Source organism: Solanum lycopersicum, chromosome 2, assembly GCF_036512215.1.
Source record: "Solanum lycopersicum chromosome 2, SLM_r2.1".
In the NCBI taxonomy this organism is placed as follows: domain Eukaryota; kingdom Viridiplantae; phylum Streptophyta; class Magnoliopsida; order Solanales; family Solanaceae; genus Solanum; species Solanum lycopersicum.
The window spans coordinates 53,400,906-53,415,533 of NC_090801.1; the positions used below are offsets into that span (position 1 = coordinate 53,400,906).

Consider the following 14,628-nt stretch of genomic DNA (forward strand, 5'->3'; position numbering starts at 1 on the left):
ATGGAGAAATGTCTATGCTGCAAGTGGCAGGAAGAGGAATGGCAGTGATCTTAGGAAGAACAATTTGAACAATTAAAGGTTTACTTCTTGGTCTGACAGAGGAGGATGCTGGAACTGTATTACTTTTGCAAGTATAGAAATGTTCTTCTTAATACTTAGTCTTGGATGTACACGGTACCAAAGCAAAAAATGATTCCCAGTAGTTAGTTACAACTTCAGATACAAAAAACAATCTTTTTTATCAATTTACTCTCAGTGCAAAACAGCTTATAATACAAAAGGTATCCAACTGTGAGAACTTTTCTTCAACCTAATAACATATTCATTAGAACTTTCTTCAAATGTTTAAAATGCAAAGTGGCTAGATAAAAAAGGCAGGAATTGGGGGAAGATGTTTCAGATTTTCCATTCATAATACTTTTTAAGCATTAAAGAATACTTAACTTGGACATAATTTTAGAAAAGATTTAACTTTAAAGAATACTTAACTCGGACATAATTTTAGAAAAGATTCAACTTCCAAATATCACAATCTTGACCAAAAAAATAGAATTCCTGTAAATCCCCTCATATCAAAAACCCTCATATCACTTCACTTGATTTTCACAACTTTAATTTTCACCCAATATCTTCAATCATTTTCCTTACTAATCCTAGAATAAAAACCCCAAAAAGAATCATAAAACCCACCATCACTTCCCTTGCATACACAAATTTATAGAAACCCCATAGGCCATAACCAACATACAGAAAATGAATCATCGAACCAGTAATAAGGAAAATACACAAAAAATAAGATAAAACTCAGTACTCCAATTACTTTCCTACAGGAAAAAAATACACATAAAAAAGTTGAGACCAAAAACAGGGAAACACTCACACAAGTTTGGAAGAATAAGAGAAGGAGGATACGAGCAAAGACAGTTGATGATTCAAGACATTAGAAAACACTCACACAAGTTTGGCCGCTCCACCATTCAATTCTCCAACCCAGATGGATTCGCAGCCATTGCTTGCAACCAAAATTTAAGCCCTTATAAAGAAAAAGAAGAATAAGAAAGTCGTTATATAGGTTGAATTTCACAAGACATTTTTCAAATCTGAAGTAATATATACGTTAGAGGCAAATAAGGGTATGAATTGATAAAGTTGAAACTTTAGTGAATGAATTTCAGAAGACGTAACTTGAAATCGATGGAATAATAATTCAATATAAATGATCCCAGGCATGATATACTAAATTACACATTTCTACGAGTTGATTTCGAGGTTCAATTGATCAATCAATCAACAAAGCCCTCGAACCCTAAGTAAGAGGGAAAAGTACCTGAATACGATCGAGCAGTGGGATTCGAGAAGCATACCAATGTCTGTATCTCATCATTTTCCTGACAACCACCTCCTTGTTTCTCAGCAATTTTATCCTCGCCACCATGATCTTCACCGTTGTCTGCAGCAACACACCCAAAAAAAACTTGACTTCTTTTGCCCAACAAGAAGTAAAATTGAAAATGGAATTGGGAATTTCACCATTTAGAGCAATTCAAAGTTGTTCAGTAGAGAGAAAGACCTTGACAACAGAGTGTGTGAGAGAAGAGAATAGTGATCTTTGTGAAGAAGAGAGACGATGTGAAGAAGAGAGACTAGCGTTAAAAAGAGTCGTTATAGGTCTAACTGATGTATTTATAGTGTGCTTTTTCAAATTGAGTTTAAATTTAGGTAACAAATTAGTTAAATTTACATTAAAAGGGATTATCAGGAGCCGTTATTCTTTTTTGAAAATATAATCTAATGAACTGATTAGTACTAATTTAATAAGAGATATTTGAGTGAAACAAAAAAAAATTATCATCTTTATTTAAAAGGAGACAACACTATTTTAAAATTACTTTCTTTAAAAACATTGTGAATTTACACAATTATTTCAAAGTGTTTCAATTAAAATAACTTGATAATTAATCTACATGTTAAAAAGTAGTAATAGTACTAATCAATAAGCTCCAAATTTAAACTTGAATAATTTTTATAAATTTTTTTTCCAGTTACGAAATACTTTTTTAAAAAATTGATGAAATTTTATTTTTTAAAATACTAAGCAGTAAGGAGAACGACTTAGATTGATCCGCGACTTACAAGTAACCGTTATCCTTGTGACTTAGGGCCACTGCGTCTTCCGTCATTCTAATCTTATTTTTTATATACTTTTTGAGAATTTCACTCAATTAATTTGCCCGTTGAACTCCAAACTGATATAATATAGGGAAAATTGTATAAAATAGCAAACTAATAACCTAAATTAAATTGAATAGCTAGGGTTTGATTTAATTGTGCTCCATAGCAAACATTGACAAAAATTTGTCAGGCGTCTCTCTCCCAGAAGTCTCGCTCGCCACTCTCCCATTTTCGCCTCTCTCACTTTATACACAGAAATGTATAATTTCTGTTTCTGTTTTGTATAAAGCGAGAGAAAATTGTATATACACATGCAAAAATGTATATCTTCGTGTTATACACTTAATTATATAATTTACAAACATTTTACTTCAAATATTGCAGAGAAAAAGGCCAAAGAATTATACAATTGTGAATTATACAATTGCAGTGAAATACAATTTTTCTAGTTTTATACAACAAAAGTGTATATATTGTGTTTCTGTTTTTGTATAAAGCGAGAAAAACATATATCTTCTTGCTATACACTTATAATTATGCAATATACATACATTTTAATTCGATTCAACTGTATGCAAAGTTAATTATACAATTGCAGCGAAATAGGCCAGCGAATTATACAATTTAGGCCAGCGAATTATACACTTTTATATGTATAGCGAATTATACAGTTTTTATGTTTGCTATGGAGAGCAATTATGCAAAGTTTGCTATATTATACAAATATGATTTTTTTGTTTGCTATATATGAAAGTTGTCCTATAATATATATATATATATATATATATATATATATATATATTTGTTGACCCCAGTATCTGCTTACATGTATACAATCCTCCCATATGTTATAGCTTATTTGTACAACAAGTGCTTTGTACAAATCTATTATATTGTGTAAATTAATTTTTTTTTGTTTATTTTTTGTGAACAAATAAAAGTATATGTATATTTAGTAATATGATGACTAAATTTTCCCAAGTAAGAATAAAACTTGAAAAAAATAGTAAGACTAATCAACATTGGAGATAAAAACTTGTTCATTAGTTAATCGCAATATATTATTTCAAGAAAACTGTGTATCAACCTGATGGAAATATTTCATATTAATACTATTAATCACTATTTTGTACTAGTATACTAGTATTGTACAGACAAAATGGTTAACTACTATCAGACTTTGAGTGTGTACAGAAACTGCGATGACGGTGCAAAATTTCATCAAAGTAACCCCTTCTTCAACAGCCATCAAGGCTGCAAATATATGCCTTTTTGAAGAGTGGAAATAAAGATATGACAATCTGTAAACTAAACCATACCGCGAAGAAGCTGAATTCAGATTTGCTCCCAAATGTTGCTTCTATAAAGCTTAACTGGTTCTCAGCTGAAAAATTCATCATCTGCTTACGCTAATAATGGTGCTGATGCAGAATATATCACTTTCACTGTACAAAGACCTGCCTGATGGGAACTTTGTCTTCAAGCTGTGCTATTACCAGATGAGACGATAACATTTCCCTCTGCCAGAGGACTACAACCTACTTGGATATGCTGTTTTTCCGACTGTTCTGCTTCGTTTGTGGGAAAGATTTCTGTCTGAAGGGATGGGCATATTTTGTGGACATGCAACCATGTTGACTTCCAGAAGCTGTCCCCTCCTACAGGATTACTTGGCCCCAGAATTCCACTTGTTTTCATGACAAGTAGAGTGTTCTTTAGGAGCTCGGAAATGAGTTCAGGGATCTTTTCACTCCATTTCCCTTTAAATTTCACCTTCATGCATCTCTCTGTTAGACTCAAGACCCCTAACCACAGTTTGCAAAAGGATGTCGACTGGGAGAGATGATTCAAAGACTGTAAAAACATTTTGAACATGAGCTTCAGTGCCAAAACTATTGCTCCTTCAGTGCTCCTATAATCCTTCACAAAGCTCGGCTGGGCAAGATTGAGTAATTCATCTAGTAATGTAAATATCACCTGATCAAAACATTGCAACCACAAATCTTCAGGGATATGGATCCCATCAACTCCAGTCAAGCACATCTGCAGCATCAAGATGGCATGATCCCTTACCTCTTCTCTCCTGTCTTTACAAAATTTACGCAGTCCCTGTATCAGCCTGAGCCACATTTCTGTTATATCCTGGGTCATTTTTACAGCAGCCTCCTGCCCAAGTGCTTCCTTCGCCTGGTGAGACCATCTAATAAGAGAGATAAGTGATCCAGCCATCAGGTCTAAAGATCTCACAGATTGATCAACATTCCCAACATGAGAATCAGCAAACTGCGCCGCCACATTCAAACAGAGAACATAATTAGCAGGCAAGAGGTGGGCCCCATCTGCCATGATGAACACTAGTGTATCAAAACCTGTTTCAGATGCTTCGGGATGCCGAGCAGTAAAAGAAAGCAGAGATATGATTGTCCGCCAGCCTATATGAGATCGTATCTGCATAGCATTTGCTTTGACAAGGTGCATAACCTCCCGGGTTATCTGTTCAAGAAATGCATCAGCAACCCGAGCATCAAGCTTTAAGATAAGTTGCAGAGACTTGAGAAGCTCATCTGTGAGATTTTCCTTGTACGGAAGTAACCTTTGGCATATGCGAAGCAGACCAAACACAGCCTTCTCTATCAAAGTAGATGGCATTGTTGTTAAATGGACAACACTTGCTATATGGTCATAGACGACCTGCCAAAGAAGCATTATTCTGTCACGGTTATTTATTGTGATAGCAATAAGCAACTCTAGACAAAATACTGCAGTCTCTTCGTCTTCCAGAGAATTGTTTCTTTTGCGAGGCTTGCCTGCAGCCAACACAACGGCCCGAACAAGCTGTAACAGGGACTCAGCTTGCAAAAATTTACTCTCGGCAAAGATGCTATCAACGTGACAGCTCTGAATTGTCTGAAGAGTCTGCTGACGTGCGGCAAGCTGTTGTTCATTTGGCTGTGGTGCAGGTTCTTCGTCAAGATATAATAGTTGGCTAAACACCCCCATTAAGCCAGATGATTTTCTTGATGGAGTCGATGAAGGAAAACGAGATGGTGATGGAAAAAGTGCAGTAGGTCTCCTAGGGTCTGCATCACCAGTAGACTCCAAGTCATCAGCAGCATCACTAAATAGACGTGTGGGGAGAAGGCCCAATTTGTGCAAACACAAAATGCAGTCTAGGATGTTCTTCCAACCAGAGCGAATGTGATCTCCATATTCGTTCGCTAATGTAAAGACTGCTAATGTGGCCAATCTAGCTTTACCATCTTCCGCAAATGCAACAGTAAATTCATCAACATAAGATGGAAGCAAAAGGGTTGTGAACTTGCAAAGAGATACTACTAAATCATTTAACACATCATCGAAGCTATAGGCAGCTGCAATTCTGGCAATGGCAAGGAATCCACTGATACATGTTTCCCAAACATCCTCTTGCTCCACATTATCAAAAACCACAGATATGGAAGCAATTGCAGGACCAGACAACATAGCAAACATATCATAATCAAGATATGGACCAGGATCACAGATAATATATGGGGAAGTTTGCCTTGATTTATGAACTAGACCAATCCAATGGCTTGGTGCCATCATTGGAATACCAGCACCTCGATCTGGGGTAATTCGGATCTCATCCTCACAAATGGAGCGGTAAAGCTCGGACAAAAATTCCCGAGGGAGGTCATTTCCTCCGTTTATCCTCCGGTTGTTCCGGATGAAATCTTCCTCCGTCATCTTCTTTTTTACCTGGGCATTGTGTTGATCTGTGTTGAGCATAATAATTGAATATGACAACAATAGTGCAGCATCTTTGTCAGCCAGAATATTTTGCGACTGCTCGTAATATCGCTCAGCAAATGCCTCAAGCACCCTCTGTATTTTCTGAGACTCTCCAGGCAATCTGAAGGTTTCTAAAAAGATTCGCAAGGCTATGTCTAAGTTCATGCCCCGAAAATCAAATGTTCCTGCAAATTCGTGAAGCACTTCAATATAGAAGTCTTCATGACTTCCTAGGAAATCCCCAATAAGATTCTTATCTAAGCCAGTCGTATACCTGAAAAAGCATGCTACACTTTTTGGGTCACGTTTCTCAGGTAACAAATGCACTCCTTGGAGAAAATCCATACCCTTTTTTGGATCTCGGTTAAAGTGATCAACTCCAATCAACAATTTCCTCTTTATGACCTTCATCTTACGAAGATATGGAACCCAATGATTAGGATCACTGTAGTCCTTGCATATCTCTGTCCAAAACGATCTATATTCACCCAGATCTATTGAAGCTTGATCAGAAACAAATGAATCCTGGCTAATTCTCTCGGCCATTCCCTCCATCATGGCAATTAGACCATCTAAGGCGAGCGTATTTAAAGCTGATAGTGGGATGTTGACCGGAAAGGAACTCTTGGATAACAGGTTTGCAAGGTCTTCAAATACATTGCTGCAAGATATGTCACAATCAAAATTTGCATACATCTCAGGCATGAACATGGGCTGTCTGCAGAAGTCAACAAGAGTTTCTATGGCAACCTCTTGTTGTTGATAATAAGTTCCATACTTGCTTTGGGCAATCCTCAATAACACACCAGAGAAGAAAGTTCCAAGCTGTAGCTTTAACTTACTACGCATATGATGATACAAATTTAGAACAATGCTACAAACTGTTGAAAGAATTAAAGGACTCATAGACAAGCCAAAACGCATCAGATTGTGGAACAAGTCTTTCTGTATCAGAGCCAATAACTCAGGATGATTTCCAGATGAAGCACCACTTACTTCTATGGCTGAATTAATTAACCCCAGTGCAAACAAGGGAACATCTTCATCATATGCTATAGGGTTGGATCTAGAACCAATTTCAATGGACTCCATCACATTCAGAAGAGAACACAGGAAATGAAATATCTCCACCATGCAGGGGACCCCATATGGATCCATCATAGGGTTTTCTCTATTACTAGCAATCTCCTCCTTTTGAGTTTTTTCATCCGTTGTTCCATCCCTCTTGTCTGATGCATTGGAAGGAACTGCAGCTGGTGCTGACTTACCAGTGGATTCTGCACTAACACAACCATTGTCATGTTGTTTTTCGCCTGCCTGCACAAAAGTAAGTGACGATAAACAGGAGATACTGGCCTCCACTTTTAGTGAGTTAAGGGGTCAAAGCTATGCAATATAAAAATGTGTCTAGTGTTTCTTCCATTTTGTGCATACTAAATTATGCTTCAATTAAAGGCTAAAATAAATAGATATAAATAGCAAAGAAATAACTCTTCGGGATCTCTTTAGTCCTGTATCAAAACAACAAAATAGGAGAAAAAAGAAATTATTGCAAATCACTAAATGCATGTATCCTTGAGGGGGGGAATTTCTCTGTTCAGGTCTAGAAATGAAAATAATATCTCTCACTTTGGTTGGACAACTAGGTGGGTAATGACTCCTTGCAGGAGTTAATTTACTTTGGTAGTTAACAACTAATCTTCTTTGGTTGATAGCAGTCGTAATGGTATTTGGAGCATAAAGATTTCTAGAATTTCAATGACTGGGAAGATTTTTTTTTTTAATTTAAGCCATCACAATCACAGCTTAAAGCTAAAAGGCGTGAGGGGTTTGGCTTGACCCCTACCATGTCTCTCCAACATTAGTTACACAAAAACAGAGGGGGGTGATTAGACTTGCTTAATATTTCAATTTCCTGAACGTTTATCAGCAACTATCCAGAACATCTGAGTTTTTACAGTGTGTTTTTTGTCATCATTTATCAAAGAAGGAACATAAATTATCAAGAATACCAAGAAAGGTGAAAGAGTATAATTAAGTGTGAAACTCGTAGATTGGTAGACATTAGATAAGGGGAATGATGCCTAATTAATTCCGGGTTCCAATTTTGAGATGTCATAGAATGATCATTCTGAAATAATTCGGATATTTATTCAGTAATAACTAGTTTAGGACATTTTTTTAGATAAATAAGTAAATTGAATATGACTATAGGGTGCATTAGTTGTTGTACATTCCTATCATCTATAAATCCAATCCCCATCAAGCTAACAATCCTTGGCAGGCTAACTACTTCATGACAACAATAATGGACTCTGAACTAACCATTAAAGGAGTAAAAATACACATGGTCAGTCAAAAACTGAAATTCTAAAATTACAAGAGACAAGTACTGTAATTCAAGGACTTCTTGAACAGTTATCTGGTCAAACTGAAGCAATTACATCAGAAAGTTCAGATTTAGACAAGATTATGGCAGAAATATTGAGTACTTTGGCCTATCACCAAACTCATCTATGAGATGAGGATAAGCCACATGCAAACTCCAACAAATTATGAATGAGAGCAAAAGTTAACAAGGTTTGAATAAGGGTCACCATAGGCTCAACCCAAAAGGCCAATTTTCAATTCTAATATTTATTTTTTAATTTCAACTGAACATTTAACAAGTCATTTCTGGCCAAGAATCACTAGCACATGCAGCTATGGTCTCATTCAAAAGAAACATAAAAAAAATCATAAAAGCAAATGTAACAATATAAATCGAGAGTCCCAATTACCTCTGAGTCAGCACACAATCTGCTTTGCTGATCAAATTCATGCGCTTTGCTGATAATGTTAGGCAGGTGAGCGAAAATGTGTCTCACCAATTCATGCATTGTGTGTCTTGCTATTCTCTGCAGCAGTTCACTTTTGGCACTAGCTTGATGAACAAGCCGAAAGCAAGTGTTTACAATGTTGCACACGTGATGATTACTTAAATTTTCTGATGCCTTACTTTTCATGCAAGCCAAAAGAACCTGAAGTATCTTCATCAGTACCACTTCCTCAGAGGCAGGATCAGTCACTTCAAAGCGGCAACTTGTCACGGTCTCAACTATCTGATATAAAGCTTTCTCCACATTCATGATAGATGAATCAATTATTTCAAGGGTTAAGAATTTGTAAACAGAAGACAGTGCAACACCGGTTATTGGTGCACCAGTTTCATCAGATTGAATCACATCCAAGAAAGGCTGAAGATATAGGAGTGGATCAACTCTGTTCCAGTGATGTTTCCATGAGAAGACATTTTTCCGTAATTCCTTGAAAGAATGTATGAGAGGATGCTCTAGCTGATCATCAGCAGCAGCATAATGGAACCCCCACCTTACATTTCTCCTCATAACGGCCAAAACAGCACCAATTTCTGAATTTACCATACATGCTAAGGCACCTTTGGAAGGCTTTACAGTGCAATCATTGGGTTCTGAAAATGGAGTATTGACTTCACTCTGCTGATTGAGGCACCCCATCTTGATTAAACTTTTAATTTAGTTCACTTCAATTGTAAAAGAATCAAAAGGCTACAGAACGAATCAAGCAGCATCTTGCTAAATCATTTCCTGAGCATCAACAAATTGGTTTAGTATAAGACAGTCAACCCTTATAAGTAGATAAAGGCAAGTGAAACAGTTAGTGAGATACCAAAAATCAACTAGCTACATTTCATTCACAGTGGCAAACGACTGAGATATCGTTAAAAGATTAAAAGGCTAAGAGTTATTAGAAGAAGAGTGTAATTATGAACTGCCTGTTTAAGGGCAAAATGCACAACCAAGTATAGCTAGTAGATGAAGCGCCTAATTCCTTCAAAAGAAAGAGATCAGCAAACTGAGTGAGATGACTAGAACCATTTGCTTTTGAAGGAATATCTCTGTAAATTATCTTTTGCTTTTGCCAATAAAAAAGAAAGAGATAGGGGCAGTAGTTAACATTTTTTTGTTTTAAAACGCTACTAAATGGTTTTTCAGTAATTTGGTAACGTTGGTAAGTGAAAAAACTTACAATTTCCTGAATTATTGATAGTTCTTCTCCACCTTGAATATTTTATTAGAATTCAACTCTACTCCAAGTACGCTTCTAGGCATCCAAATGTCGAAGTCTCTGCCGCTTTCAAATGTTTAAATCACTCTTCTCTCTCTCTTAAATGCTCATCTTTCTTCCTGATTAAAAAAAATATTTCTTTAACGCAACAACGGAAAAAAAAGAAGTAAAACGGAGTACAACCACGACTACAATATTGTATTCATTTACTAGATCATTCTGTCAAGATGTCAAAAAAGCTTTGTCCTCCCATAGATCTTTGCATTCTTTGAAATATTAAGATGAAGCTTTGCCTTTCAGCATTTTGCAATCAATACAGAACTTCACCTAAATAGATCAATGAGAACCCCTAATACATCTTAAATGAGCACCATTTGAACAAAATGAATATAGAATTTGTATAACTGACTGGCACCCACGGGTGTGAGCTAGTGGCCAATCAAGTGTGTTGAACGCCGTGAGGTACTACGTCCAAATCCCTGCCTAGACAAAACATTAAGTGATTTCTCCCATTTGTTCTAGACTTCATGGATAGACTCACCATGTACCTGATGTTGATGGGAGGTTTCCCGTGAAAAAAAAAAGATTGTATAACTGAATGCAACTAGATTGTGATTGAGATATAATTAATTTGTACAATTTAGTTACCATCACAAGAACCCCAATCTCCTGAAACAAATAATCTCATCCCAAAAGCATAAACAACAGGGAAAAAAAATGACTCAAAATTCAGAACAACCACATTTCGACTCACCATGAAACCAACCCAGGGGTTTAGTTTACGGCATATAAAAGATCACAAAGAAATGATCTTTACACAACCAATAAAATTCAAATCGCCTTTGAGATTTTCAAACGCACATTATTATATAAATTGTCTCACGATGTCACATCACTTGTTATTGCGCGAGAAAATTCAGAAACAAAACGAAAATTATAGCAAGAAATTCAAAATGCCGGATCTAAATCAATCATCAGAGACATATAACAGAAATCAAAAATATATCTATATAGCTGAAGATCAGTATGGAGCATGGATTTCAACTTTTATGATTATATACATATGAGTGATTCATAGGATCCAGAAGAAAGTGAAATTTACCTTATACACAATATTGAAAGCTGCTCGTAATAGGGTCATTGCAGTTGATATTTTTTTTTGGTTTTTTTGCAGTTGATTTTGGAGGGGTCCTCCTTGTCGATCTTTAGACAACGGGTTAGAAATCAATATTTTTTTGTTTTCATTATTATTCACTCTTTTTGTATTTACGTTTTCTATGTTTAAATGATTATAATTAAATTATTCATTTATTGTTATTGGGTTATTACGTTAATGGATATGTAAGTTATCGGTTAATGGATTCGTAAGTTATGGGTTTATATTTCAATTTTATGATTGTTAAAGCGATAATCTAATAAGATTATAAAAATTATTGTTTTACCTTAATAGTATGAGGAAAAATTACGTGGATATGCAAATCTATACTTGTTAATTAGTTAACGTATAGCTATAGTTTGAATTAATAAGGGTCGCAAGTTAATTTTAGTTGTAATTACGTCGCTTATACATATATACATACAGTTATATGACACATTTATGGATACAATTAGCATCTCTCCACTCTCGGTCCTCTATCGCTCGCCTTCTCTCCTCCATCTCCAATTTCGCTCGCGAAATATACAAATACATATGTATTAACAATAACATATATACAATTATCTTATACGTATACAATTCACTCTCTCCACTCTCTGCCCTCTCTAGCTCGCCTCTTTCCTTCCTCTCCCAATCTCGCTGTCAGATTTATAAATGCTGATGTATATCAGTTATATATATATAATTATTTGATAGATATATATATACAATTCGACAGATATATGTATACAATTCGCCTCTCTCGATTCTTTGTCTCCTCTCATTCGTCTTTCGCCACCATCTCCCAATCTTGCTCGCCTCTCTTCTCTCTCTCCTAATCTTGCTTGCTACTCTGTTCCCTCTAACATGTAGCTACAAATCGTAATTAGCAAACTATAGTTATAAAGCATAATTAAATTATTTTTGAGTGGCTATATGCGAAAATAACATTTTACCAACCCTGTCATCTAATTTTTCATATCACTTTTGATTGTAGGCAACACAAACTAGCCGCTCTATTGTGAATTTTCTCTCTTTTCGACAAACTAGTATTATCTTCTCTCTATTAGATTTGATTGTGACAAAAGACATATAATTAATGTCGTTTCTGTAATTTATTATATGTTTTTTTGTGTGAAGAAATTCGAACAACTGCATCGCAAACAAAAGTGATAAAAGTAAAAATTTGTGTTACACTTATTGATTACACCGAATGTTGAACCTTTGTGAATCAAAAACCGATAATAAATATCTTATTAATTTGATTATTAATTTAGTTTATTCACAATTGAAAACTAATGTTGGAGGGTGGCTAGAGTGCCCTCGTTGACATCTTCTTTTAGTTGATGATGAAGCAATCAGCAACACCACATGGCATCCCATAACAAAAGGGGAACTTCGAAATGAATCTAAGTAAACAAAAACAGCAGAACAACACAACACATTTGCAAAAAAATACGGATAGTCTATTTTATTGCCACTCAGTATATAGTTGTGTAGATTGTGATCAATGTTGAAAAGTAACTATGAGCTAAAACTTTTAAACGCCAAGTAAAAAATAAAGCAAATAAGTGCATCTTTTATAAAAAGGAATTTTCAAGAAAGACAAGTAGATAGTTTTGAACATTTGATCTCTTTTTCCAGTTTGTGAACATTTTAAGTTTAATAGTTTTGACTTCTGACATCAAACAATTTATCTATAAAGTAATCAGAATCAAGTTCAAAGTCACTCGTTACTAAGATCATTTGTCTAATTTTAATATGGGAAAAATTCACTAAATATGTATCGAACTGATCGACAAGTGGACTTATTCTAGTGACCAAGTCAGGCCACAGCCTCTGATTTTTGTACTATAAATTAACTCTTTTTCTCTAAATAAAAGGAAAGCTTAAAAGAGAAAGCAACTCTTTTGCTGGGTCAAACCATATATTAAATAACAGTATATGCCTTTTGTTTCTTATATTTTAGTAGTAATAATGTATATACTAAAATAGTGTCCTCCATATGTTGCCATAACAAAGCCAAAGCAATAAAACAAAATGCATCTTAACAAACAGGAAAAGCACCTTTTACCTCTAACAATTTGCCATTTGACAGGATATTCCTTCTCCCATTCATATAAAAATATGAAATTTTAACATCCCAACTTACTTGTGTATAAAAACTACAAACTATCCATTCTTGTTTATCGCACACGATGCCTAATATCCATCTTTTACGATTAGAACTATCTAATCTCATTCGCTCTCTCAGGGAGAGGGCAATTATAACAAATTAAGCACATGGGTAGGAAGAGAAAAGCTGAAGGACTCATGAAAATTCAACGACCGCGGAAGAAATTTGTTGGAGTTAGACAGAGGCCATCAGGCAGATGGGTTGCTGAAATAAAAGACACCATACAGAAAATAAGAGTATGGCTTGGGACTTTTGACACTGCTGAAGAAGCAGCAAGGGCTTATGATGAAGCGGCTTGTTTGCTTCGTGGACCAAATACTCGCACGAATTTCTGGACTTCTTCTTCTCCATCTTCCAATTCAGCTCTGCCTCAGAAAATCACTAAACTTCTTCTCAGCAGACTCAGAGAACAAAACAAATCTGCTGCTGCTGCTGCTGCTGATTCATCCAGTTCTACTACCTCTCTGGCTGAAATTGATCATCAGCAGCAGAAGCAACAAGAAAAAATCGGAAACAGAGTAGTTGATTTTTCAGATTCGTTGTATACTGATTATCTCAATTACCCTGAAGATAATGTAACTGAAAACAACGTGATTGCTCCAATTACAAGAGAATTAACAAGCATAGTTCAAAATCAGGAAATTAATTTTCAGCCTGTGAATAACTATGAGATTATAGAGATAGGAGAGGCAATTAATATTGATGTTGAAGATATAGAGTCAGATATTGACTTCCAATTTCGTTTTTCGCCATTTGATTTAGCTGAAGAGCTATCAATGGATTTTGGGGAAGAAACATCAATTGTAAGTGAGGCAATGAGGAGGATGAATTACGAGAGGAAGTTTTCAGCTTCACTCTATGCTTTCAATGGGATCACGGAATGTTTAAAGTTGAAGATGAAATCTGGAGGCGTAACGCGATCTGATCAATTATCCAGGATTCAAAATGCATGCAAAAGGAACCTAGTCAAGGAGAGGGAAAACGAAGAACGCAACGCTGGCAATGACTGAGAAGAAGGATGAAAAAAAATTGTTAAACAGTGAATTCTCCCTCTCGAGCTCTATTGATCCCCCAGCAATATGCTTCGTTAGTTTAAATTATTGACAGAATCATTTGTACAAGTTAAAATTTGTGTCAATTTGTTGTATGTTTCCCAAATGGAAAAAAGGAAATGTTGGGACTTGTTTTTATTCAGACAAACATTTCAAATTTGACACAAGAAAATCTTCGTTGGACTCCAAATGATCGTCGATAAGGGGAGAAGAGGGAATGGGTCACAGACAGA

The 14,628-nt window shown here is 35.5% G+C and overlaps 2 protein-coding genes across 4 annotated transcripts; one reads left to right on the forward strand and one right to left on the reverse strand.

Annotated features, from left to right (window-relative positions):
• Nucleotides 1-3,208: 3,208 nt before the first annotated feature.
• On the reverse strand, nt 3,209-11,369 carry LOC101248166 (ARF guanine-nucleotide exchange factor GNOM). 3 transcript variants are annotated; one of them, XM_010318817.4, is made up of 4 exons: nt 11,135-11,369; nt 9,994-10,151; nt 8,727-9,551; nt 3,209-7,263 (listed from the first exon to the last, which is right to left on the reverse strand). In XM_010318817.4, the coding sequence occupies exons 3-4, from the start codon at nt 9,459-9,461 to the stop codon at nt 3,652-3,654; spliced, it is 4,347 nt and encodes a 1,448-aa protein (XP_010317119.1). In that variant the 5' UTR covers nt 9,462-9,551; nt 9,994-10,151; nt 11,135-11,369; the 3' UTR covers nt 3,209-3,651. The 3 variants fall into 3 exon arrangements, with proteins under 3 accessions (XP_010317119.1, XP_025885050.1, XP_025885051.1); XM_026029265.2 differs by having other exon boundaries at nt 9,994-10,580; XM_026029266.2 differs by lacking the exon at nt 9,994-10,151.
• A 1,851-nt stretch (nt 11,370-13,220) lies between these two features.
• Nucleotides 13,221-14,567, forward strand: ERF-H19 (ethylene response factor H.19). The gene has a single exon (XM_004233880.5). It carries the CDS (start codon nt 13,451-13,453, stop codon nt 14,351-14,353), a length of 903 nt encoding a protein of 300 aa, XP_004233928.1. The 5' UTR covers nt 13,221-13,450; the 3' UTR covers nt 14,354-14,567.
• Nucleotides 14,568-14,628: the final 61 nt, after the last annotated feature.